We start from the raw sequence: 26,002 nt of genomic DNA on the forward strand, positions 1-26,002 counted from the left end.
GATGACAGGAGGGATAGATGGAAGGAATCTTAAGGCATCAGTCATCTACCTGCAAGGTGGATGCAAATAACCAAGGGAGGAGATGTGAAAGAGGGATTTATAAGTAAGTCCACATTCCAGGAAGAGGGAGGAAGATGTCTTAAAACGATTGAAGGAAGCTGTGAGAGGTGATCTGAAACCTTACGGGAACCAGCTCTAATTCAAATGGATTTCTCAGGGCGTGTGTGTGTGTGTGTGTGTGTGTGTGTGTGTGTGTGTGTGTGTGTGTGTGTGTGAGGTGTTCTTTGCTGTCAGGGAGAAGCTAACCTAGTCTTTCAGTTCCAGTTATTGTGTACAGTTCTTTTAATTGGATCCAGAACATGACTAACTACCTGTCCTGAGGAGACACGCAAACTCACACTTTTCCTGTCTTAAACTGGTTTATTTGACAGCTGCACGTTTAGCCCTGTGTGTGAGTGTGTGTGTGTGTGTGAGTGTGTGTGAGACAGTTTGTCCTGATATCTTTACTGTACCTGTGAATTTATCTCTTACAAGATTTGTAAAGCTGTTTGTACATTATATATGTATACACACACTTTTCATACTTGCACACACTCTTTCTTGTGTAATTTGTATTTTGAGCGTCTGTGATGCGGTTGTGGTTACACCACGTCTTCATGTCTTGTGTGTGTGTGCGTGTGTGTGTCCACAGCACAGAAGTGGATGTATGGAGGTTTGGACAGTAACGTGTTTCTGCAGTATCTGGCCTGGGTCACCTACCCTGTGGTCCTCATCACCTTCTCTGCCGGCTTCACACAGATCCTGGCCCCGCAGGCTGTCGGTATGACCAGCACACACAGAACACTACATGCACACAATAAAGTACACTGCTTTGTCCATATTACAGTAGTGCTCAAAAATAAGTTCAACAATTGATAATCAATAAACAAAAACATTCCTTCTGTCTTCCCAGATGTTAGGACGTGCTGTGTTCTCTTTTATATAACTGTAAATAATTTTCACCATCCGTACATTTTACACTCTTAGTTAATTGAGTAATGGCAAAAGAGTTGCTAGATTAATCCATATTGAAAATAATCATTAGTTTCAGCCCTATTGTACTGTAGATGGACTCAGAACAAGAACAGCATGTATTGTTTCACATGTGCAGTATTGAGATGTGATCAGTAGATTTAATACTTTAAATATGTTAAAATGCTGTCAACCCCGACCCTATAGATACACAAAGTTACTGTATAGATTCTATAATGGATCCAACTTTTTGCCAAATTTGCATTCATAGCTTGACAAAAACAAAGCGGATAATAGTATTGATGACCCTTTATAAATTATGCCCAAATGAAATGGGGCATGTATTATGATGTTAAATGTATTTTGAGAGGAAATATTAACATGAAATGAACGTACATATTGTTTCATAAGTGCGTCGGATGTATTTGGCATCTAGCATTGAGCTTGCAGATTTCAACCAGCTGAATCCTCTTTCCAAGCGTGTTTAAAAGCTACGGTGGCTGATGAGGATTCATGTTCCCTTGCTTTTTTTTGTACTAAATAATGTGTATGATCCTTCATTTGTCACAACACAAAGTGGTCTTCCTCTTCTTTGTCTTTCAAATGGTGCATTCACACCGTGAAATCCAAAATGCCACTTCAACAAAACAGACATGAAAGGACATGTTTGCACATTTTGGTCTTACGTAGAAACATGGCGGGTACAACATGGCGGACTCTATGGAAAAGGACCCACTTCTTATATAGATATAAAGGGCTCATTCGAAGCTAACTAAAACACTAAGATTCACACTGATCCTGTATTGCTGTCATTGCTATAGATTTGTTGATACATATTTGCGTAGTTTTACACACTGACATACAGTGACTTATGGTAGTTTATGGACGCATCAGGTGGCCAATTAGCCAGTACACCACTATGTGACAACATCACAGACTTAAAACAGCACAAAGACAACCAAGATGAAAGAAAAATACCAGTGGTAAAATATTATTGAGCTTGCATTCTGTCAAAAGTCAGAGTCAGACTGTATACGGCTTCCCTTTGCATGAGTCTAAAAATGAAAGATGCTAAAATGTGCGTAAGGCCTCTTGGTGACATCACGCACTGTAATGAGCTACTAAACACTCATCTGTAAATGGTAGTTGCTGCTGTAATCCTCCTCCTGCCCCGCAAGGCTCTGCTTCTTCCCCTAGGGCCTTTTCTGCCTCAGGAGCACATGAGGGAAAGCTCTGTGCACTTCAAAGCTGTAGTGTAGCTCTAAAATTCAGGTTAGGTTTGGGTGAATTCACAGTGCAGGGCTCCAGCAGGTGCCTGAAGTGATTTCTGCTACAGGTACAGCAGAGGCTGCACTGTCACTCTGAGTAACAGAGGCTAAAGAGATGGGTGCGCCCCGGAGAGTTGGAGGTATCCTCTTTTATCAGTGAGATTCACCTCCTTTTCCCTTTCACTCACCTCACTGATTCCCTGTTTGAAACTGTGCTGTAGGTGGGACACAGTGGAGGCTTGGGTTTGTTTTTTTGCAGCTTACTGGATTCCTTTGTGGACATAACATCCATAAAATACTGTGATGTTGACGTCCTGAAGTCATACTGCAGTGGCAGCATAGGAGGGGGAATCAGCCGGGGCTGTTTAAACATGACGACTCGTGGCTTGTGTTAATGATGGCTGAATGCACTAATGTCCTACATGCAGGCTAGTAGAGCAAACCATTTTCATTTTATGAAATATACCATTGTGGAAGTTGAAGCCAACATTCTGGTTGCAGAGGCCACGTGCAGAAGTGTTTTAGTTAGTAAAAGGTCCTCAAGAAACACGATTTGGCAATTTGATATTACTTCTAACATCAGCCATTTCAATTATGAATTGAGTAAGACAGTTATTAAAAACATTTAGCAGGCACGAGTTTTTGGATTTCATTTTGACTCTTTGACTTTATTATTATTTCAGTAATTGAATGTATTGTAAGGACCCATTGTTTTTTGTACAGGTGAAACAGACAAGATATAACATGTTAATTAGTGAGTACTAGAGGAGCCAGGCTAGCTGCTTCCCCTTCTGTCCAGTCTGTGTGCTAAGCTAAGCTAACAGCTACTGACAGTAGCCTTACATGTACTGTTGTTGTGTTGGTTTTGTTGGTGGAGTCACTGTGTCCACTTGAAGTTAAGCTGCATTGTGCATTTGGTTTTTCTCTAAGTTGACAGTCAGCTGTACTGTAACCCCCCCCCTCCCGTGCTCCCCTGCAGGTTCAGGTATTCCCGAGATGAAGACCATCCTGAGAGGAGTCGTGCTGAAGGAATACCTCACCTTCAAAACGTTTGTGGCCAAAGTCATTGGCCTCACCTGCGCTCTGGGCAGCGGCATGCCCCTGGGCAAAGAGGTACACACACACACACACACACACACACACACACAAGCATCACCTACTCTGTGGGCCCCTAAATGCCTTTATATACTATATTCTTGGAACCATCCTCCTGAATGGGAAGAGGCACTACGCTGGGACACCATGTGACGCACACAACACAAGGTGACAACTACGTCAATCAGTGACTCAATTAGTACTGTACGTGACTCATACGACGCACACCAAGAGCAAGCTGCTCGAACGTTTGCCGAGGAAAACCTTAAGGTGAAATTACTCATAAGGTTTGAGGGTTTTTTGTGTGAGCGCAAGTCAGGATATATCTGATACTGACACAGAGCATCAGGTCCTTCTCATCCAGGGTTGGGTACCGTTCACATTTGAACCGGCATCAGTACCTTAAATTTGGTTCTGGTACCCAACAGGAACTTTTTCAGTACTTTACCGTCTCTGTAATAACAAGGAAGTCAGTCAGTACCCTTAACAGTACTGAACGTGGTACCCAACCCTAAGCCCATCATGGCAAAGTGACATGCGGGAACACTGGTAGAGCAGCTTGTACGACTCAGCAGCCATATCATGGCTGGAATGCATACATACAGAACTAACATGCTACAATACTGACTCATTCATATTCCTGTTCCCCACATCCCTGCAGCATGAATTCCAAATGAATCATAAATGGCAAGAGATGAGCTGATATACTGAGGCTCAGGTCAGGAGCAATGAGTGTGAAATCTGGAGAAGGGAAGAAAATGAGGAAAGAAAGAAGGAGGGAAGTGTGCAGAGTTGACTTGAAACCTTTTCTAAACCCAAAGGGAGCAAGAAAAATGTTTTCCTGGATTTTGGGATCCCCAACCTAGCTATGCAGATGTTGTTTTCATATCTTTTGGACTTGTTTGTGTGAGAAACTGTAATCTACACCAGCGTGTACACAGTGTTTTTTTTAAAGAAAAAAAGCAGTTACAGGTAAGTATGGCATCCCCCAAAAGACCACCTAGCCTGAAGACATACTCGCAGGAAAATATATTTTCTCCTCACACACTCACACACACATACAAGCCTCAGGCCCTTTTAGTTGTGTACAACTGCTGCAGCATCCACAGTTTGGATTCAGCACACGCCTCTCACTTCCTTTAAGTTTAGCATCACTTTTCTGATGTGATGCTCTCACTTTTAATCCTGTTAGTTCCACTCTGAACTCCATCCCCAGAATTTTAGTATTCACTGCAGACTTTGTTGTTGTTGATGTTGATGAAGAGTTTTAATGTGCCGTGTTGTGTGACGCACAACAAACAGGAGGCTGGAGTGCTTCTTAACTTGTGACATTTGCTCCTGTTTTTTGTCTTTTCCTTTCATCCTGTCAGGGTCCATTCGTACATATCGCCAGTTTGTGTGCTGCTCTCCTCAGCAAGTTCATGTCTCTGTTTGGAGGAATCTATGAGGTAAGTCTTATCCTTTTTTTAGTCAATGTGTTTCTCACTTTTTCTCCATTTTACCCAGTTGCTCAATTAGTTTAACTGGGACACACAGTTTTTACTGGCAAAACCTAAAATGAAAACGTCTGTTACTCATTTGCTTTATTTTACATATGCACTGTACATTCCATAAACCATATAAGAAAGAACTTCAACCTTCGACCCAAGTCCTGTTGTTCCGTTTCCTTCAGTAGTAGTGTGGTAGTAGTGCTCCTAGCATTGATTTTCATGCTAAAACCTCATTGTTTTGTTGTCTGACTGCTCTGAGTGGAGAGACATGCGGATACACTCTTCAGCTGCCTTCAGTTATTACCATGCACACACAGCAATGAACGTAACAAGCAGCAGCACTTGCCTCTCAGGCAGCATACGTCCTTCCTGATCTTACTGGTGAAGGTTGTTGGGCCCATATGAAACCTAAAAGGAAAAGCTACAGACACTACTTAGGACTGAAAAATGCACTGACCCGTTCGTTTCTGGTAATATTTTTATTGATAGATAATATTTTCCTTAAAAAGTGCGAGAATTGAACTTTCACAAATAGTAAAATGTATTTCATACTAGCTGACTGCTGAAACTTAAACTTGCATTTACTAATTTTTTGGCCACTTGGTGGCAGCAAAACACATCTGAACACACATCAAATGTTAAGTTGTTAGTTTACTTTATGTACACAGCCAGGAGTTACAGAGCAACATTATCATTAAGTTGGTGACGAGTTCCTGGACACCTGCTGAGTGGAAGTCCAACATTCACATCACTCTCTTTTTAGCTCACTTTTGGTCTTCACCACTTGTGAGGGAAATATCTGGCCTGTAGCTGCTAAATGCTTCACTTTGTTCACCAGCTCCTTGCTAACTAAGCAAGCTGAGCAGGTAAAGGTGTTCAGTTGCTTCTTTTCTGCCAAAAGCGTTTCTTCTTAAGTGATTTTGCATCAGTTCCTTTGTCATGAAAATTGTTTCAGAAAAGCAGCCACTATTATCTTTAGGCAATGCTCACAGAATGATCATGTAAGTGGGAGGGGGTGGAAATGGAATAAAACCAAAGCAAAGGCAAGTGTTTTTAAAGGCCAAGAGGAATGAGAGGAAAGGGGTAGATGGGTGGGGGCTGGGCTGACATTTTTCTATGTATTTGAGAGGGAGTGAAAGGGGAAGGAGAAAAGAAATAAAATGTAGTAACAGTAGGTGAACAGGTAGGGAAGAAGAACAGAGAGAATTAATGAAGATATAGAAAACAATCCAACACATGTTTTCTGGGACAGTTGAGGGCTGCAGCCTAATATTTGTCCCCAGTGCAGTCTTTTTTGCCGTGGTCTCTTGATGCTTCAGATCAGAGAGAAAGTTAGGTTCAACAACACGCGATCTTTCTTTTTTATTTTACCTGTGTTTGTCCTTCTATCATTTGTTCAGCTATAAAAGTGGGAATGGTGTCGCTCACGCAGACACAAATGCATCTCTCTTCTTCCTTTGGAATCAGTTTTGTTTTTCATCCCATGTAAAGCCAACAACCAATTTTATAAATGTTTAATCAGTCTGTTATTTGTTAGCAAATGAGATCTTTTTCATCTTCAAAACTAACTGCCCAGAGAGAGATGCAGCGATGGAGATGATCTTCTCAGTAGGGGAAAGGAAGAAAAGGGAAGAAAAAATCAGGATGGAGAAGATGCAGATTGAGCTATTGGTATTGGAGTCCAGGACGTGGAGGAAGGCAGAGAAAATCTTGACTCTCATCTCTTTTCTGAAGATGTGGGCACCTCCCTTGGGGGATGAAATGGTGGGAGGATGGGAGGGTTTGAAGCGAGTACAGAGGACAGTGAAACAGAGAGACTGGTTGGTGCCAGAGCCCCAAAGTCCCCACGCTGCATCCACAATATGGCCCTTAAGTAAAGGCAGGAACTGTTATGTATTCAACTGCATTGGCAAAACTGATGACTTGATGCAAAGATGATTTGAAGGATCAGGTGGATTGGCCATCCAACCTAATTGACACTTGGCTTTCAATCTGCTTTCCTCAGGTTTTGGTAGCTAGCTGCTCATGTTCAGACACAAGAGCATTAGTGAGGTCTTTACAGATCTACTGGATCAGAGATCCTATCCAGGAACGGTGCGGGCGTGAACAAAGTTCATTTTGAGGCGTTTACTTGTGTGCTTCTGTATTTGTCTGAGGACGGCCTTGACTTTCCAGTTAAGCATAAGGCAAGGCAAATTTATTTGTAAAGCACCATTCAGACCAGAGGCAAATCAAAGTGCTTTACAGGGACATAAAACAGAATAAAAACAAGACAGAAACATTAAATTTTATGTAAAAGATAATAAAAGCACAAGAAAATAAATAGTTAAAGCTTAAGAGAAGATGCATTAAAATACAATAAAAGCATAAAGCATACACACTAACAAATGAAAAGAAAGTTATGTAGCTCCATTATTGGAAAGCCACAGTAAACAACGCATTTAAATCAGGCCTTAAAACATTACTGACAGTTTTAGCACCTTGGGTGTTCAGGAAGCTTGTTCCATAGGTGGGGAGCAGAGAAACTAAAAGCTGCTTCACTTTGCTTGGAAGTACTGAGAAGTATGTGGACAGAGTGTCCTCAATTTTTGGACCATAGAGATGCATTTTGGACATGCAATTAAAGGGTGGCTATAAAAGTTATCACAGGCGTGAGTTTACAACATATTCTAATTTTTTCCCTCTTTTACATTTTCATTTATCTCTCTCATCGTCATCATTATCACCATCACATCGTCCACATTGTCTCCCCATAACCGCGTTACTCTTTCAAGCTCGGCCCTCCCTCTGGAGTGTTGTGCTGCATTTTATTGCATATTAATGCTGAGAGTGTGTGTGCGGTGTGAAGTGTCCCTCTGCAGCACTATCTCCCCCTCTCCAGAGTTTGAAGTACAGTATGCTAATGTAGCCTGTGGGCTGTAAAAGCCAGCTTTTTATTTTAGCGTGCTTTTAGACAGCGTGCAGTACTTTTTTGAAATTGAGCGATGAGTACTCCACATTCACAGAGAGAATGAAGCAACAGAAACAGTTTTTTTATCAGATCTGTGAAAGTCAGTTGATCGAGTGTGATGTTTGGTGCTGAAACGTTTGAAACCTTTTAAGTTAAATTGGATAAAATGATTGAAAATCACATTAATAGTTGTTAAATCTTACAATAATGTTGGCAGAGTTGGTATTGGCAGAAAAAAAATCCCCGTTTCTGAGTAGCTTCACTTTGTCTCTTGCTCTCATGCTTCCTGAAGGAGCCCGGGACTACGGTAATTCAATTGTACACTTCCCAGCATGCTCCACACCATATCCCTACTGTTGCAGCCTTGTCAAATTGTTTCAATGCAAAGAAGTTAAACTATAGCTTTTTTGGAGCATGTTTTTAAACCTATAAAGTATATATTTATATTCCTAACATCCAGTCATATACTGTATGTTCTTTATTAGCTTCTTCAAACTCATCATTGAAGCTATATGAACATGTTTTCTAGATGTCTTGTACATACTTTTAGATACATTTCCACAAAAAAACCCTGATACATTTGATCTCTGCAGAAGCTGTGGGATCTCCACTAGAATATAAAATGATGCCAGTGAGTTTGAACCCTGGGCCTAATGCAAGAAGCAGATGTACAAACATCCTCACATTTAGAATTTTAGGCATGAAGACAAGTGGTCCGTACCTGATGTTCCAGTCATGTTTAAATACCCCCAGGGGGAACATCTGTTGCTTGACTGAGGAATCACAATGACGTAGCATGAATAAATTTGAATTAGAATTTGGTTTCCGGAGAAAAAAAAGGAGCAAAAACAGGACCCATTCACTTGTCCATCGTTTTTGTTGAGGATGATTTCAGTGCAATTTTAACTTCATGTCAAACTATTCATGTCATTGTACTGACAACTGTAGCAATATTTTCTTATTTTCAGGCCCTCTAGTGTCACTGCTGATGCTACTAGATTTGTTAGATTTTTTTACAGCAGGACTTCAGGCTCTGCAATGTACTTTTACTGTTGGGTGTGATTTTTATGAATGAAACTTTCCCACAAATGAAGGACAAACATGCAGCCTTACATAGATATTGTATATGGAGCCTGCAAGTAAATCTCTGAAACATCCCCTCATAAACAAGTGATATTTATCCTGTAAAAAGGAGCGTTTGTTGAACATGACTTGGAACACGTGTACAAAAACACCCCAAGGAAAAACATGCTCTATCCTCATACACTCTCTGAACACATTTCCTAGAAAAAGTAATTTTAAACTTGGAGGAAGTAAAGATATTCCAGCCTACTGGCATTTTTTTTGACATATTCATTCAAGATTAACATGTTTTGCAGTGGAAGCAGTATTTCCAACATGTTCCTTTACCTCCCTTTATATTATGTGTGACCACCTGTATGTGTGTGTCTGTCTGTCTGTCTGTCTGTGTGTATAAGCAGCAGGACTGCATGCTTATCTAGAGCTCTACACTGTAAGTTCGTAAGACCTGAGTGTACAGTCACAGGGAGAAAAACACACACAAACACACACCCACACACACTAACCTGTCTTTATCACTGCCATGCTGCTTGAAGGAACCCAGTCTCATAGGAATGAAGGTAAGGAAGTTCAGGCATGTCAGAAAAATGAATAAAAAAACAACTACATTTCTCAGGTTGCAATGCATTGAACAAAAAGGATCTCAAAAGTCACATAATGTTGTCACACACTTGAAATAAGTCAGTCGTCAGTTATCTTTTTCATTATAACCAAAACCTTAACTAATATACTGTAAGTAAAGACTGAAATGTAACCAAATCTTTGCACACGTGTTTCAGAATGAGTCGAGAAACATTGAGATGCTGGCAGCAGCCTGTGCTGTGGGAGTGGGCTGCTGTTTTGCTGCCCCCATAGGAGGTGAGTCTTCAGAGAGAAACATTTAGTAACATTTAGTCTGGCACACAATAGGCTGGAGGTGTGTGAGATTTAACACATCTTGTATCTTTGTAACATATCAACTGCACATCATACATCACACAGTAACACATAGTAAGATTCGTTAGGGGGGATATGATATGAAGGCATAATATCTGCCCATAATATATCATGTTAGATTAAGGCCTTGATCTCACAGACGTCTGTCCCTACGTATGTGGTGCTCGTGTGCAATATTGGTATCAAAAATAAAATTACCCCCCAACAAGTGAGAGCACGTCTGAGTGCAGATGTAGCTGTACACAGTGAGATGTGTATGGCTCTGAGAGCAAAAGAAAAGAATGTTTTCTGTCATCATTTCACACATTTTAAAAGTAGTCCCATGGATTTTGCCTGTCCATGTGCATAATGGCCAAACTGTGACCAATTGCAACATTTGAATTGTATGAAATGTACGTGTGTGGTATGCAGGTGTGCTGTTCAGTATTGAGGTAACATCCACGTTCTTTGCGGTGAGGAACTACTGGAGAGGTTTCTTTGCTGCTACCTTCAGTGCCTTCATCTTCAGAGTACTGGCTGTTTGGAACAAAGATGAAGGTAAGGCAGACCTAACTTTACAATCCACAATATAAAGAGTTGAAAAAATTCGACCAAGCTATCAATAACGCAGCTATTTACCTTGATATAACAGCTTCAAAATCATTTTGATGGTACTCTGAGTAATTGGGAAAGTGGCGCCTCTTTGATTCATAATGTTTCTGATCTTACCATCACAGGAGGAGAGAAAGTTGTTGCATTATAATGTTACTAATGGTTTCAAACCGGATTTTGAGATTACATCGGCTATGAGAAATAAGGTTACAAAAATATGTAGCTCTGGCATCCGTAACCATGTTGTTACTATTTGCTAAAAGCTCTTTTTAAGACTGATGGTGATGGTGGAGATCCTAAAGGGTGGATTTCCACATATTCAATGGCAGATTTGTTTAAAAGAGCAAATGCTGTCATTCATCCAGGTTTTGAAATGTATCAAGGGATCCAGTCTAGTCCTTTCAGGGCCAACTTTATCCAGGCCTTGAAGACAGTGTTAATTAAAAGTTTGTATTTGAGTGGAAACATCACCGTTAGACAAAATAACAGGGCTGTTATAAATCGGGAAAGGACGAAAGGCCCGTGGGCCGCCAGTAGAATAAGGATGACTGAGAGTGGACGCTGGCACCAGAGATGGTATTTTGTTTCTCTATCCAGAGCTTCAGTTTCCAGGAGCCGACATTCAAACTCACAGCCAATCAAAATTCTTCCTCGAGATTTCCTGCGCCTTATTATTGCAGAAGTTTCCGACAACCTTTTCTCCGACCTTTTGTCTAAAGCCTGTTGTCTGGCTATGTTAGGTTCTCCACAATAAGCTGAACCTTTGGTTTACTTCTTCTTTACCTTCTTTCCACAGAGACCATCACAGCCCTTTTTAAAACGCGCTTCCGGCTCGACTTTCCCTTTGATCTCCAGGAGCTTCCTGCCTTTGCTGTCATTGGGTGAGTCTTGATTGGTGATTGGTCAGTTTCTAGTTTCACAAATTCATATGGGCCGGGTTTGGGAATATATTGGTTTCAATACCAAAAAAAGTAAATTGGAAGTAATCAATTTGTAACCATTAGTTTGCAATTTGTAGGTCCTTTAAATAAATAATTAAGAAATAGTACAAAAGAAATTAATACTGGCACCAAAATAAACACGTCCAGTTGTTCTCACAGGTGTTCACAGTGAAGCACACATTCAGAGATTATTCTGGAGCTTGTGGAGGTGTAACTTCAGGGTATAGCCTTCACAAGTCCCCTAACATGGATAATTCAGCCTGCAACAGTTGCTAGCACACTGAGGAGCGTCTTATTTTATCCTGCCTTAGCCCGGGGGCTCCTCCACGGCCGTAAATGAGACCAGGAGCTCCTGGGGGAGAGATGGGACAAGTACTTTCTCTCTCCCCCTCCTTCTCTCACTCGTTGTCAGATGAATGCCCATGCCTGCGTGTAACACTGCGTAGGCTCCCCAAGACAAGAAAAACCCTCTTTTATCATCTTTCTCGTCTTTTGTTTTTCATCTTTTGGCAGTTTTTTTTTGTCCAGAGGTGTTAACACCCACTGCTACATCTGCGACTTGCACATACAATACACTTAGCACTACCTACACTCTGTTTTAGTGCGTGTGTGTACTGGCACGTGTTTGTGTGTGTAGACGAGGAGTTTTACCAGTGCGTCTGTGTAGTCTCCATCTTCACCTGCCAATAGCTGTTAAGCGGGAAAAGTTGGTCAGTGTCTCAGTCAACTAGGCCAGAGAGAGGCTGTCCCGTGCTACATACCTCCAAGGGCACGTCTTTGAAGAGTCCCACACTGTTCTACTTCCTGTTTACACCTTCGGGCTCTAGGAGTGAGAATCACTGGGAAACAAAGAGGCTGAAATACAACCAGACCCCTGCACACATACAAATACATGCAGGGGTCGTGTTGTTATCATTGTTAGTACCATCCATCTTGACCTCACACCCCGACCGGGCATTTTCACAATAGCCTCATTGTATTGTCCCACGTCATATTTTGTGTTGTGGTTGCAACAAATTCATTTCAGGTTTGAGAAGAACTGAACTTAAAGGTGCCCTGTGGAGTTTTCTTATAAATAAACAAAGCTATGTTTACATTCAGTGAGTTTCAATTTGTGCGTCCCCAAGGTCTAACAAACGCATCGAAGGCCTCTCCTTCCTTGTACAACATTTATAAAGTAGATTTTATGGATAAAGAAATAAATATTTCGAAGCCTGCATTGTGTACATCCATGCAAACAGGGACCCGCTCATCAAAACATTGCTATATATAGTAATGCTACTAGTGATCAAAAATGCCACACGGTACCTTACAGCATAAGGCTGGTATTATTCTATCCTTTTGTTATGGAAAAACCAAAACCAACATATCCCAGACTTCCCTGCCCTGTGTGTGGCACTCGGCCCCAAGACCACTGCTTCGTACTGAAGACGTGAATCAGGAATGTATAGTCAAATGTAAATATACAGCCCGGAGAAAATTCCTTTTATCTGTCATGCTGTCAAACTGTTCAGGATGGCTCAGCTGATGATTCAGTGGGATGATAATGGCTGCATGTATTCCAGGTTTTATTCTATGCTGTCACTGATGGACATCATTTTATGGGAGTTTGCATGGGAGGTTTTCAGCATCTGATTTTACACGTTTGTCTTGTTATGTATCTATTATACGTTGAAGGTAAGGTAACTAATTCATTTGGTCACTGGAAATGTACTAATATAGGAGTAAATGGAGCATTTTTTTGGGAACTATTTTCAGCTGCGAGTTAATACATATAAGGTTCACATATAAGGTAGGGAGGATTTCTGGCAACAGGTCTATTTGTGTGGGAGTACAAATAAACTACAAAGTGTGTATTCATGGAGATGAAGGTGTAACTGTGTGGCTTTCTTTGGGCTTTGGACTTTCTTTTGGAGAGAGAGGACATTTGGTCCTTTTTAAAGGCACAACTACAAAGAACATAAAAAGGCAAACAGCTGCGCAACGGGGCCAAAGACTCCCTCGTCATCCTGTTCATTATTTATTCAGAGGTATTTGATGGAATTAATAATGCAGCGAGATAAATTTCTAAGCATTAGGTTGTCTTCATAGCTGTCAGAGTCTGTTCTTTCTCTCCCTACCTTTCCTTCCCTCTGCCATAACGAGGACTCCCACTGAGCTTTTAAATGCATGCTTATGTAAACCTCTTTTTCTGCTTTTTTCTGCCCCCCCCCCTACACACACATCTCCATCTGACTGAGAGCTCCCTCTCTCCTAGCTGTAATTCATTGTTCGGTTTTCATCTCAACAATGTTTCTCCTTTCAATCTCTCTTTATTTTTCTCTACCCCTCCTACATGTTGACTTTTTCTTTTTTCCTCCCCTCCCATCAAATCTGTTCGTTTGTCTCATGCAGTATGTGGCTTCCAGTGCAGTGGTGACTGATTACTGTACGTTTGCATAGTTTTTATTGTGGTCGATTGCATTGGGGACAACTATGGAGGTGATGTTGCAGACAAAACATCAAGATTGATGTTTTGGTTTGTTTAAGCTTGGACTCATTTACTCCTGTCGCCTCATTTAGAACAGCACCAGAGTAGATGTGAAGTATAATTGAAAAACTACCATTAGCCCCTTCAGAGGAGGACAGACTGTTGTGTGAGCTCCAGATTAACTGAGAATGGGGTTTGTTTGTTTTTTGGCAAAAGACATAAGGGATGAACGTCATAATAAAATGTTCTCCACTTACGCTGATTTCTTTTCTTGGATGATTATGAAAAAAGTAAGTTGTTCTCCTTTAGGAAGGATCTTTTTAAAGTAGATTTTATTTGCCAAGCTTGGGAGGGAAGGCAGAATATTTTGCTTAGACTGACTGGTAACATGTACACACAATGTAATCTGAAATCAAATGTTTGCCCACTGAAACTGTGTTTTTGCTAGCTTGTAAATCTATGAGAGTTGGGCACATTGTGAGAATGACACAAAAATAAAAGAAATCAATCAATATACCATACCAGTTTCAATTTGATTACCCAGAATGCAATTTTTGGCAGCAGAAATCCCTCCAAGGCTTTGTCTCTCTCTCTCTCCACAGCATTGCCAGTGGTTTTGGTGGGGCTTTGTTTGTCTACCTGAACCGACTGATTGTGCAGTTCATCAGGAAACAGAAGGCCATCAACAGATTCCTCATGAAAAAGTAAGGGTAACTACTTGTGGCAAGTAATCAAGTACATTCACTCAAGTACTGTGCTTGAGAAACATTTCCCAAATAATTGTGCTTTTTACATTTAGTTACTTTTCAGAAGATTTTTCATGTAAAACAAAAGGACCGTAACTGAAATATGTTGTATTGTTCCAGATTTAACTAAGCAATAGTATTGTACACAGTTGTAATGAGCCAAACCGTGGACGGCCTCACATTTCAAAAGCTGCTTACACAGTTATGCATCAGTGAAAATAATACAAGGACAGGGTGTTGTTCAAACACTCTTTTGCTATTTTAAGTCCATTTGGCAACAAAAACATTCTTTTCTTCCAGCTTCTCAAAAGAGCAGAGTTGCTGCTTTTTTATCACGTTTCATTTTAATGCGGAAATGTGTTTGGATTATTTTCGACTTTGGACAAAACAACACCTTGAGGCATTTTTTCACTGTTTTCTGACATTATATCGAATAAAAAAAAGATCGGATCAATAGGCCTGTCATTAATTGCAGTCCCATTAATGTACACTATGTACTGTTCAGGTGATTACATGGTAGTCTTAGAGGTTTTTCAGTGTTAATGACACACACACACACACACACACACACACAGTGCATGCCATACAGTGTAAATATAACACCAGTGTTTTTCCATGAGCCTGAAACCTTGTTGCACCGACATTAATAATGAAAGCACTAATGGCAGGTGTGTTAACCCACTTATTTACACACTCTGAACAGTGTTAACATGAGTGCTTAAGTTGATTTAATGTATTGATGTTGACTAACTCATTAACATTTTACATTGGGGTGTAATGATCAAGGAAACCAAGTCTTTGTCAATAATTGTCTAATTGTGTTTAATATTGATATTTTTTTCTCTATATCTTTTAATACAGTATGTATGCCCTCTCTCTTTTCTTTCTCTCTCAGACGTCTGCTGTATCCAGCACTAGTCACTTTACTGGTTTCCACACTCACATTTCCCCCTGGCTTTGGACAGTTTATGGCAGGCAAGGTAGGTTCCCCAAACACATTGAACACAGACTACTGTAACTCAGAAATATGGAAGAAAGGCTTTGGCGTTATGGGCCTTCATCTGTCAGCCTAATATGGTTGTTATTGATTCAGTGTGCAACTTTCTGATATACTTTATAAGACTGATATACTTCAAATCTTTATCAGCACATCTATGATGTATTCTTATATTTCCTACATGATATATTGTTTTGGTTGCAGTCTTTATGCAGCTGTACAGAGCAGCTGTGCATGTGAACCATTTTAGGTCATTATTTTGTTTCATAACAGCCTGATTACCATTCACGTCAGTGTGTGATTGTTTTTTAATACTCACAACACTGGTTAAAATGTGCTTGTGTGTTTGCGTGTGTCATCTGTGTACACAGGAGATCCAGATGAGCATAATGTCCTTTTGCTCCAGGGATGACTCATAAGTGTGTGTGTGTGTGTGTGGGAGTGAGACGTCTCTCCAATTTCACCCCCTTCATCTGTCTAATTATCAGAATTAGAAAAAGAATATTCTGTGCATCCTCAAGCCTTCCACACAGGCACATGTGGGCATGCACACACACACACACACACACACACACACACACACTCTCTCTCTTTCTCGGTGTTGGGTCCTAATGAGAGGTTGAGTCAGGCTTCTGCTGTAAAACTGACCCACTCCTTTTAAAGCCCCCTCTCTCCCTCTCTAGAGCAGGGCACAGTCAGAATTCAGTATGCTAAATCTCTGTCTTGCTGTCATACTCCTCAGTCATCATTTCTGATGGGGGTGACATTATCACCACTGTTGACAGATGAATGTATTGTCTTCCATTCCCTGCCTGCTATCTAAAGGAGACATGTTCTGCTCATTGTCAGGTTCATACTTGTATTTGGGGGTCCTACTAGAATATGTTTACATCCTATAATGTTCAAAAAACACATTGTCCTCGTACTGTGCATCCTGCTCTCATCAGCCTCTTTCTGAATACTTCATTTTACACCTGTTGCTTTAAGGCCCCCCTCCCTGAAAGGCCCAGTCTCCTCTGAAAGGTCAACTTCCACAACCACCGATTCTCAAAAGGGAAGCTGCATTAGCCGAGCAACATGCTAACTCCACGTTCAACAGACTAACCTGCCAAGTAAACAGCAAAACAACATAAACCACTGCAAAACTTACAGCTTCCACATCTTAAGTCACAGACCGCCAGTATCAATCCATCCTTGTGCTTGTACCGTAATGGTCCTCATCAGCAAGGCAGTCCCAAGTGAAATGATGTTACACACATACACAGCAGATGAGTTTTGCTGTCACTGTGGGGACATTTCCGTCACAAGTCTGTCCCAAATAAAGTAAATCCTCTGATATTCTCTTCCTCAGATGGTGGGAGGACATGAAGACCATTATGTGGGGTTTTGCAGCCACAGCAGAATAATTTGCATGCTCTGCTTGCTTATTATCAGAGCTAGCCTTAGTGAGAAAACTACAATGGCGGACAGGTTTTCAGTGGGCGGAACAGTCAGTCTGCTGGAGGGCTGAAGGAGGCCACCTGTTTAACAGAGCCCTGCGTGTGACGTCACGAGTGGAGCCAAATCTAAACGGAGCATTTTGACACACTTTTACTAAAAGATGGAGCAGGAGATAAAGAGAAGATGGCCTTTTCTTAGTCTGAGGGTCTCTAGACACATCGGGGACACACTTTCATGTTGAATCTTTACTTTAAAGACACTGTCAGTACATCATCTCCCATTCCGTCATGCTATACACTTTGCGTTTGAAGTACTTTAATATTCAGACATTAAATTACACTAAAACCATCCGATTTGAGATGAAAATGTAAATACACATTTACATCTGAAATCGGGTGGTTTAATGTAATTTAAATGTTCTCTCTAAGGCATTCAGAGCATAGATAAACAACTACTCGCTATGTAAAGATGCAGTGTAGTGATGTCGACCTGAGTGGAGAATATGGTCCCACTCACTCTGTGTGTTGTAATCAGAGCTTCTCTGTCTCTGTTGACAGGAAGGCCCCGTGTGCATGTTAGTGCCTTTGAGTCATGAAGCATTGAGTGAACGAGCCTGTAGCACAGTGAAACAGCCCAAAAAGGGGTCAAAGCTACTGCCCAGCACTAGACTCAGCCACGCTACTGAGGAACTGTGATGGCAGCAGAAGTGGGGGGGGGGCTGCACATTTGTTTTGGTCTGAGATGTTGAGAAATCGCATAGAGAACCTTTAAGGTCAAAAGAAAGGTAAACAGAGGTGAACTTGTCCCTGCAAGTCACATTTGGCAAATCAACGAATCGACTCCATCAATATAAGTAAGACAAAAAAATGCTACCAACAAGCCAAGCCGCAATTGCACGTGTTGATGATGTCACTTCCTGTGGCCCATAGCTGACCCAGAAGGAGTCCCTGGTGACGTTATTGGACAACCGGACGTGGGCCAAACAGGGCATCGCTGAGGAGTTTGACTACATCGGACATTCTCAAGCCTGGAAACACCCACAGGTCAACGTCTTCGTCACCCTGGTCCTCTTCATCGTCATGAAGGTAGGAGAGAAAACTTACAAACAGATGATGGGATTCTGATAGAGGATCTAGATTCACTTATGTCAGTAAATGCATGCAAAATATTGTAATTGCTCCATGCTCTCATCGTGAAAATCAATTTATCTCCTAGCACAACAGTTACTTTTAATCTGTCTTCCTCATCATCAAACCTCTGTCTATCTTTATTTCAATCCTTCCTTTCCGTCCTATCTATATGTGCATCTACACATACAGTATGCTACTGGTGGCTATACTGGCAGAGATAAAGGAAGGTCAAAAGGGGAGTGTAAATTGAACATGAATATATTAGAAATGGGAGGGCTTTGCTCTTTTTATAATACTGAACCAGGGCTAATGGGAAAGTATTGGAACAGAGCCCATCTCCTCTTGTCACTGGTGAAGAACAAAGAGAGACCCCCCCCCTACTGTGTTGCAGAGTTATGGTCCCAGGAGGCCATTTAAAGTTTCAGTCCACTTTGATGCTGAATGAAAGAGCTGATGGGAACCATGTAAAAAAAAAAATATAGGAGCAGAGCACATCTTCATCCCGCAGTGGTACATTTTATGCTGCCTCGGCCATCATAAATGACTAGGGCTCTGCCTGTCCTGTTAGATAATGAAGGTCAAACGAAAGGTGTTCAGTTAAAGGACAGTCTGAGTGTATGATGGGGGCACTATTATGTGGTTTACAGTAAGTACTGAAACTCACCTCTGTGTCCTAAGTAAGGTCAGGGTTGTATGGAAGCCCATTTGTACCAATGTAATGGGAAAAAAGATCTTGTAAATCATTCTAATGAGAAATTTTTTCAAAGTAATGGCTCAAGATACTAAGTCATTATTTTTAGATACTAAGACATTATGTTGAAAGTTTTTCATTACTATGATGACTATAATGATCTTTTTTTTCATCACATTGGCTAAAATGTGCTTCCACTGTGTTGGGCTGTGACAGCCAATTCCACTTTGGATCTGGTCCCTGGTCTGCAACATATCCAAATTTGCTGAGACATCGGTTTGCGTCAGAGTTGCACAAACATTTTATCTCTCCTTGCTCTGTCATTTGTAGCCACCAATGACAGTTTCTGCTTCTGCTGGTCAACATACCAAATGTCACTAGCAGCAGTAAGTCAGTTGACTCAGTTGATTTTGTGAATGCGCACTTTGAAAACTAGCGTTTGTTCTTGCCCAAAGATTGTTTATGAGGGAAAAGACACATCACTCTGCAACACAACTGTACATTCAACAAGGCCAACAGTCATCACTCTTTTTTTTTTTTTTTAGAAAGAATGATCACGTCACATGTATTTCAAGAGAATATCCTGGTTAAACTGTTCAGCAGCAGTTAACTCTAAACATGCTGCACTGGACCCTCTGATATTTGGAACGCACACAAGATACATATTTAACCCTTGTATGGTGTTCGGGTCTGTGGGACCCGTTTTAATTTTTTTATCAAGAGAAAAATGATACGATTAATTATTTTTTCAAACTCAGACTCATTGGCCTTGGCTCATATTGATGAGTCTGAGTTTGAATAAATGATTCATCGTATAATTTTTCTTTTGATAAAGAACATTAACAAACCCGAACACCATACAAGGGTTAATCAAGATTTGATCTCTTCTGCCGATCATCTGAAGCTGATAGTAAACCAGACCAGAGTTTTAGATAAATCATAACTTTAGTTATTTACTCATGTTTAAAGCTAAACCTGATTAGAGATATTCGAGGATTTGATCGGATTTCAAAAAATGCAGCTGTTGATGTAACTAAGGTGGAGAGTACGGCAGAGTCGAGTAGTAAACAGTGAGAAAAAAAGTATAGTCAAGGTTGAGGGCAACACAAAAGAATTATTTGTAGTACAGTAAAATGCAATTGGATGTTGTTTTTTTTGTCTTGGTGTCATCAGTTGTAGAGATCATACAGCTCTAACAAACTTCACTGATGATGGAGTATAGGATAGTTATGTATAGGATGTAAGGGAACGCAGCCATTGTCAATGTTAGTAGTTAAACCTGTGCTTTTCCTGCAATGACGAGTTAAAATATCCGTTATGAAAAAGGCCTACCCCACAGGCTTGATCACACAGCTCATCTGTCACCAACCCAGTATCATGCAGAAGCATGGAATAGACATGTCAGTGTCACGTCCTATGCTTTTCGCAGTCAACGTCTGGTTACATTTTCAAAATAAGGCACCAAAGCGATGTAGTTAGGTTAAGGAAAAGATGATGGTTTGGGTTCAAATAAGTATGTTACTGAGGTTATGTTATGGTATTGTCTCATTGAGATTAAGATCTCTTTCACAAGAGACACCTGAGAACACAAAAACAGAACAAAAAATACAAATTTAAACACTAACAAGAAATAAAGAGTGGTTAGCTAAATCAAAACAAAGACTTCAGGTAATAAGGTTTTAAATTCCCTAATGATGATGAGGGACTCTACAGTTCCACGTAAAAGGTGCAAAACACCTGAACCCAGTTGTGCCAACGTTAGTGCTGGTATGAGGGATCTCTAAAGTCAGGCAGGCACTGGATGGTGTACTGAGGTTAGTGGAGTTAAATGAGATAAAAAATGTGAGGTAGTCCACATAAGAGTACGTAACACAACGTGACACAACACGTTGTGTTACGTACTCTTATGTTAGGCCTCGTACATAATGTATGTTACATCACTCAAAATAACTCAAGACTGACTTTTCTTTTCACCTGCCAAACAAACTCTGGCCTTCTATGTGAACCTCCTGGGTTTTATCCATACATGCACTGAAACATTCTGCTTTCACAGCCTTTGTTGCTGCATTCGTTCTTTTGCTGGGGTCATGATTGCACCGTGCTGGTACTGCACCTTCATACATTCATAAACTCCATACGCATAGGTGAGGCAAAACGTGACACTGACGTACCATTCTGTTGTGGACCAGTGGGTCAGTTCCATGCTTTGCTGTGATCCTGGTCTGCTGTGACAGGCGCAGAGGCAAAAATGTTCTAAATGTGAGAAGCTCCTTCAATCCAACAAAAAAAGCATGAATAAACAATAAAAAAAGAAGGTACATGAAGGTCAGGTAGACAGCAAAAGGCATCCATATAAAAATCTTTGGATCAAAGCTTGAATCATTTTTGCTGAGGTAAAAGGCATGAGGTGAGGCTGGATATGCAGTAAAATATCGGTCTTATCCCCCTGGGTCTCAGTGGGGACAAAAGCAACCATTGTAATATAAAGTACTGGAGTGAAGCCACCGCATGTTTGGCCTCCGTGGAAAAAAACAAGCTGAACAGTTACTATATATCCATTTTTCTCTTATGAGACGAAATGCCAAAGTGTCACCGCCCATCCTTCTGTTTCCCCATCGGTCTCAGTAACGACAAGCAGCCAAACGAACTCTGTACAGTGCCAGCTTGCCTGCCTGGGATGGTTGTTGTTTAAGGGCTGCTTGTGTTGTGATTGCATTGGCTTTTTTACAGTATATAACCTTTATTTATTTGGGCCGCTCTGTTCTGCTGAAATGAAACGTCCTTCACGAATACAAAACATAGAGGTTGTAAATCTCTTCCCACCGTTTCAAGACCTCTGCTTGTTTGTGCTCTATGTGTGTGTTAGTGTGTGTGTACCTACAGAAGTACAAGCATACACAGAATAGAATGAAGCTGCGTTATGTGATTATGTATGCTTGTGTGTGTGTGTGTGTAGGTGTGTGTAGGTGAGTACATGGGCAGTTGGCTGCAGACTTGATCAGAGAAATCTGGTTTTCTAAACTATAGCTGCTCCTGCACTGGACATCCTTCCCAGTTCTTACGCCTGGGCCCTACATTAACACACTTTGGTTTTAAATGTTACTGTCCTCTAACGGCCCCCACCTTCACTTTATTCTGTGTCTTAGCAGAAAGCGAGTTAAATCAAAGTAAGAATGTAGATTTTTCATAGACTGTCACTGACAGTGACAGCTCTCTGTACAAAAACTGAAAGATTGCCAGAATATTTGGTGAATTGTTTTATGTGTAAAATCATTTTGGCAATTCAAAAAAAAATCCACCTTTGTTATGCAAATTGGAGGCAATGTAGAAACGATTACTCCATTAAGATATTATGGTTTAAAGTGGAGGACACCATACGGCAACCATATATTCACCATTGTCTCATAATTAAAACGTGTGGCCACAGCAACCACTGCCCATCAAAAGTTACATCATCCCCCATTATTGTAATGGAATAAGTTTTGGTTTGCAGAGAATTAGACAATACAAGTGAAATCTGGGGCATGTGTTACTTTTTGTCATGCATTGTCAAATATTGGTCATTTGCATATACCAACCACACTGTAATGATACAAAGCTGGTTAAAAAATCAACGAGGTAGCCTTTTAACTAAATTTCCTACCCATGGAGAATTTGACCTGAACTACTGCAAGGCTGCAGCCTGCACTGCAGCCCGTCCAAGATGTGGTTAAAAACGCATAGTGAAACGAGTATCCAACAGCTGTCGGTGGCTCCGGTGTCAGAGTTATGTAAGCACAGAACTGATGGTGTGACTGCCTGTACTGCAGTAATGGTGGAAACTGAAACCGTACAAGAGAGAACGCCTCTTTCAGTTTTTCTGTCCCCCTTATCTGAAAAAATGGCTGTCAGAAAACAGTTTTGATTACTTTGTGAAGCCAGTTTCACTGAATCAGCCTCTAATGCTGAAGCCTAGCCGTCTATTCGCTCATTCCTCTGTGCGCTTCCTCCAGTCCCATCCTCCTTCTGTCCTTCAGTGAAATGCTCTGATGGCTTTCATCGTCATTCCTCTCAGTGTGACATCTAACCTCCGCCTGCGTGTGCGCACGCATGTTAAGGGTCACCAAAGACGAGCGCTCCTTTTCTCATTTGTAACACAGAGATGAGATGTGTATAGCATAAGGACAAAAACACACTCGTATGCACACTTTTCCAGCTTTAATCACCCACCTGCAAAAATCAAGCTGCTCTCAAGATCTATCTGTGGGCATTCACTGACGCATGTCCTCTTCTCTCTCTTATACACACACATGCACACACAGCATTCAAAGTGAGGCTGTAATGGCTCTGTCTAATTACAGCCTTTGGTTTTTCTGGATTCAGCCTGGTGATTTTCAAAGGGGAGATTGCTCTCTCCCTCTCCTTCTTGGTAATGAATGGTTCTTTTATTTGACATGTCAGCCATCTTGTCTTGTTGCTCCTTTTCATGTTGAAACTTCTGGAGCTGCCAGCTGCTAAACTTTTATAAGTAAAGGTGCATGGAACGTGTCTAGTATCAGGAAACCAATGTCGGCAGGTCAGCAAATGAAGCTGCTATAAATACTTTAATTATACGTGTCATGGTTAAGTGCTAAACAAGGAATGTGTCCTCAGTAAAAATGCTGAAATGTTGTCAGGAAGCTGGAGTAGTGTGAAGAAAGTTTTTGTGTATTTGTAGCTTTTAAGTACACATAAACACACACACACACACACACACACACACAGATGCCCAAACCTGCAAGCTAATTTGGCATCCGTTGTACTTAAATGCTATTTTTAGTGGTGTCCAATTATGCACATCAACAGCTCTCGGTGAGTAATGCATTTATTAATACAGGTGCCTGTGTGTGTGTGTGTGTGTGTGTGTGTGTGTGTGTGTGTGTGTGTGTGTGTCCTACAACGTGAGTGAGTCCTCTGTACATGTCAGTGTGTGGGTGTGACAGTGCGTGTTTGTGAGTGTGTGGGTGTCAGAGTGACAGTGAGCTGGCGGGACTGTAATTGGAGTGGGAATAGAAGAGGGGCCCCTGAGGGTCCCCTGAGGCTCTCGGGCGATAGACTGTCCTCTGAATGTGACACACACACAAGCACAGAGGGCTCCCAGGTGACTGACAAATTAAATAGAGTATAAATGTCCTGGATATTGCGTCATAACTTATACCCTTGACCTGAGTGTCTTTCATTCCCCCTTCTGCTTAACTTCTGTTCTCCTGTTTTTGTTTTCCCTCTTTTTCTCCTCTTTTGTAACCTCCGTCACCAGAACTTTTAGCCTGTTTCTAAAATGTTAAAGTACAACAAACAACGATAAGATAAGATGAATCAAGACCCAAGGGGCAAGAAGACCTTTTATTCTCATATTCGTATTGAAGTCACAGCTGGGTTGCATTTTAGTGCTAACTGACCGTTTGCTAAACTCATGGGGCTGTATTTAAAACAATGCTCATGGTAGTGACCGAGCATTAATTAGTTGGCTTAGTTACTAAGATAGCTACAGGTAATTAAATCTGCCAAGGACATTATTCATAATAATGAGAACGAGCCAAATCATATGGAACTAATCTTTTTAGTTCTGATTTGAGCCGCTTGCATATGTGGTCCAAAATCACATACAAATGATATTTTTTGCAGTGCACCTCACCGTCAACAGTCAAATGACAATCCACGCCTCTTTTATGTTACTCTCGAGATGGGACACCTAAACTGAGAGTGTTGTGGAGAGCAGAGAGTAGGAAAAAGTAGCATTTAACATCCTGAAATTTTGGATGAAATCTGTGTCTGTGAAGCCATTCACATCACAATCCCAAAACCTCTGGCTCTGCATCCATCCACGCAGAAGGAGCAGCCATTGCTCCTCAAAAAGCCATCATTAAAGATGTGATTCTCTTTCTCCTGTTCCTCATCATCACTATCATCTGCTCACAAATGTGCTGGCTTCCACTTCATATCAACCTATAAATGAACCTATAAACGCTGACTTCAGTGGCCTCCATGCTTCTTCTGTACAACAGCGCGCTGCATGTGACACTATGGTTACCGTATTTTTCGGACTATAAGGCGCACTTAAAACCCTTTAATTTTTTTCAAAAATCGACAGTGAGCCTTATAATCCGGTGCGCCTTATGTATTAATTCTGGTTGTGCTTACTGACCTCAAAGCGATTTTATGTGGTACACGGCGCTCAAAAATCTGTCAAAATGTTTTAGTAGGACTTTGGTAAACTACGAAGCCGAGCTGATGGATTGTCGGAGCATTACGGCTACCGTAGTCAGGAGCCTCGCGGAGTACCGTAATACGTACTGTGCTTCAACATAATATTATGGTGTGTGTATAAGGACCCCAAAATGGCACCTGTTAAGAGACATGCTTACGAAGCGGATTTCAAACTCAAGGCTATCAGTCACGCAGTAGAACATGGGAATAGAGCAGCTGCGAGAGAATTCAACATTAATGAATCAATGGTACGGAAGTGGAGGAAGCAAGAAGATGACCTGCGCCAAGTAAAGAAGACCAAACAGAGTTTCCGAGGGAACAAAGCGAGATGGCCACAGTTAGAGGGCAAAATAGAACAGTGGGTTATTGGACAGAGAACAGCAGGTAGAAGCATCTCTACAGTCTCTATTCGACTCAAGGCAACAGCGGTAGCACGTGACATGAAGATCAACGCCTTTCGAGGAGGTCCTTCTTGGTGCTTCCGTTTTATGAAAAGGCGTAATCTCTCCATCCGCACAAGAACTACCATCTCGCAGCAACTGCCAAAGGATTACGAAGAAAAGCTGGCCATTTTCCGCACCTACTGCAAGAACAAGATCACTGAAAAGAAGATCCGGCCAGAACACAAAGTGAAACTGAAAAAGTGAGTGTATTGTTTTGTATTTTATGTGTTGCAACTGAACAATGTTGAGAGTTATTGTGAATGAGTTGAATAAAGTTTGACTTATCTGACTGTTTTGTTTCGCTTAATGTGCCTTATAATCCAGTGCACCTTATGTATGAAAATAGACCCGTTTATTGATATTGTGCCTTATAATCTGGTGCGCTATATAGTCCGAAAAATACGGTATTATTCTTCTGTGCATGCAGGTCAGCTCAGGACCAGAAGCAGTGAATACTGGAATCTGATACTGGCTAAAACAAAAAAAATGAATCTGAAC

The 26,002-nt window shown here is 41.1% G+C and overlaps 1 protein-coding gene across 2 annotated transcripts in view; it reads left to right on the top strand.

The window, feature by feature from the left end:
* The window catches only part of clcn2c (chloride channel 2c), a 141,693-nt gene that overhangs the window by 71,279 nt on the left and 44,412 nt on the right, over positions 1-26,002 (top strand). For both annotated transcript variants that reach the window (XM_070828773.1, XM_070828774.1), the window contains exons 4-12: positions 692-820; positions 3,259-3,392; positions 4,745-4,822; positions 9,674-9,752; positions 10,242-10,367; positions 11,218-11,302; positions 14,435-14,536; positions 15,474-15,558; positions 17,945-18,100. In XM_070828773.1, the coding sequence (XP_070684874.1) occupies positions 692-820; positions 3,259-3,392; positions 4,745-4,822; positions 9,674-9,752; positions 10,242-10,367; positions 11,218-11,302; positions 14,435-14,536; positions 15,474-15,558; positions 17,945-18,100 (974 nt within the window). The remainder of the gene's footprint in view (positions 1-691; positions 821-3,258; positions 3,393-4,744; positions 4,823-9,673; positions 9,753-10,241; positions 10,368-11,217; positions 11,303-14,434; positions 14,537-15,473; positions 15,559-17,944; positions 18,101-26,002) is intronic.

Source organism: Pempheris klunzingeri, chromosome 4, assembly GCF_042242105.1.
Source record: "Pempheris klunzingeri isolate RE-2024b chromosome 4, fPemKlu1.hap1, whole genome shotgun sequence".
Lineage (NCBI taxonomy): Eukaryota > Metazoa > Chordata > Actinopteri > Acropomatiformes > Pempheridae > Pempheris > Pempheris klunzingeri.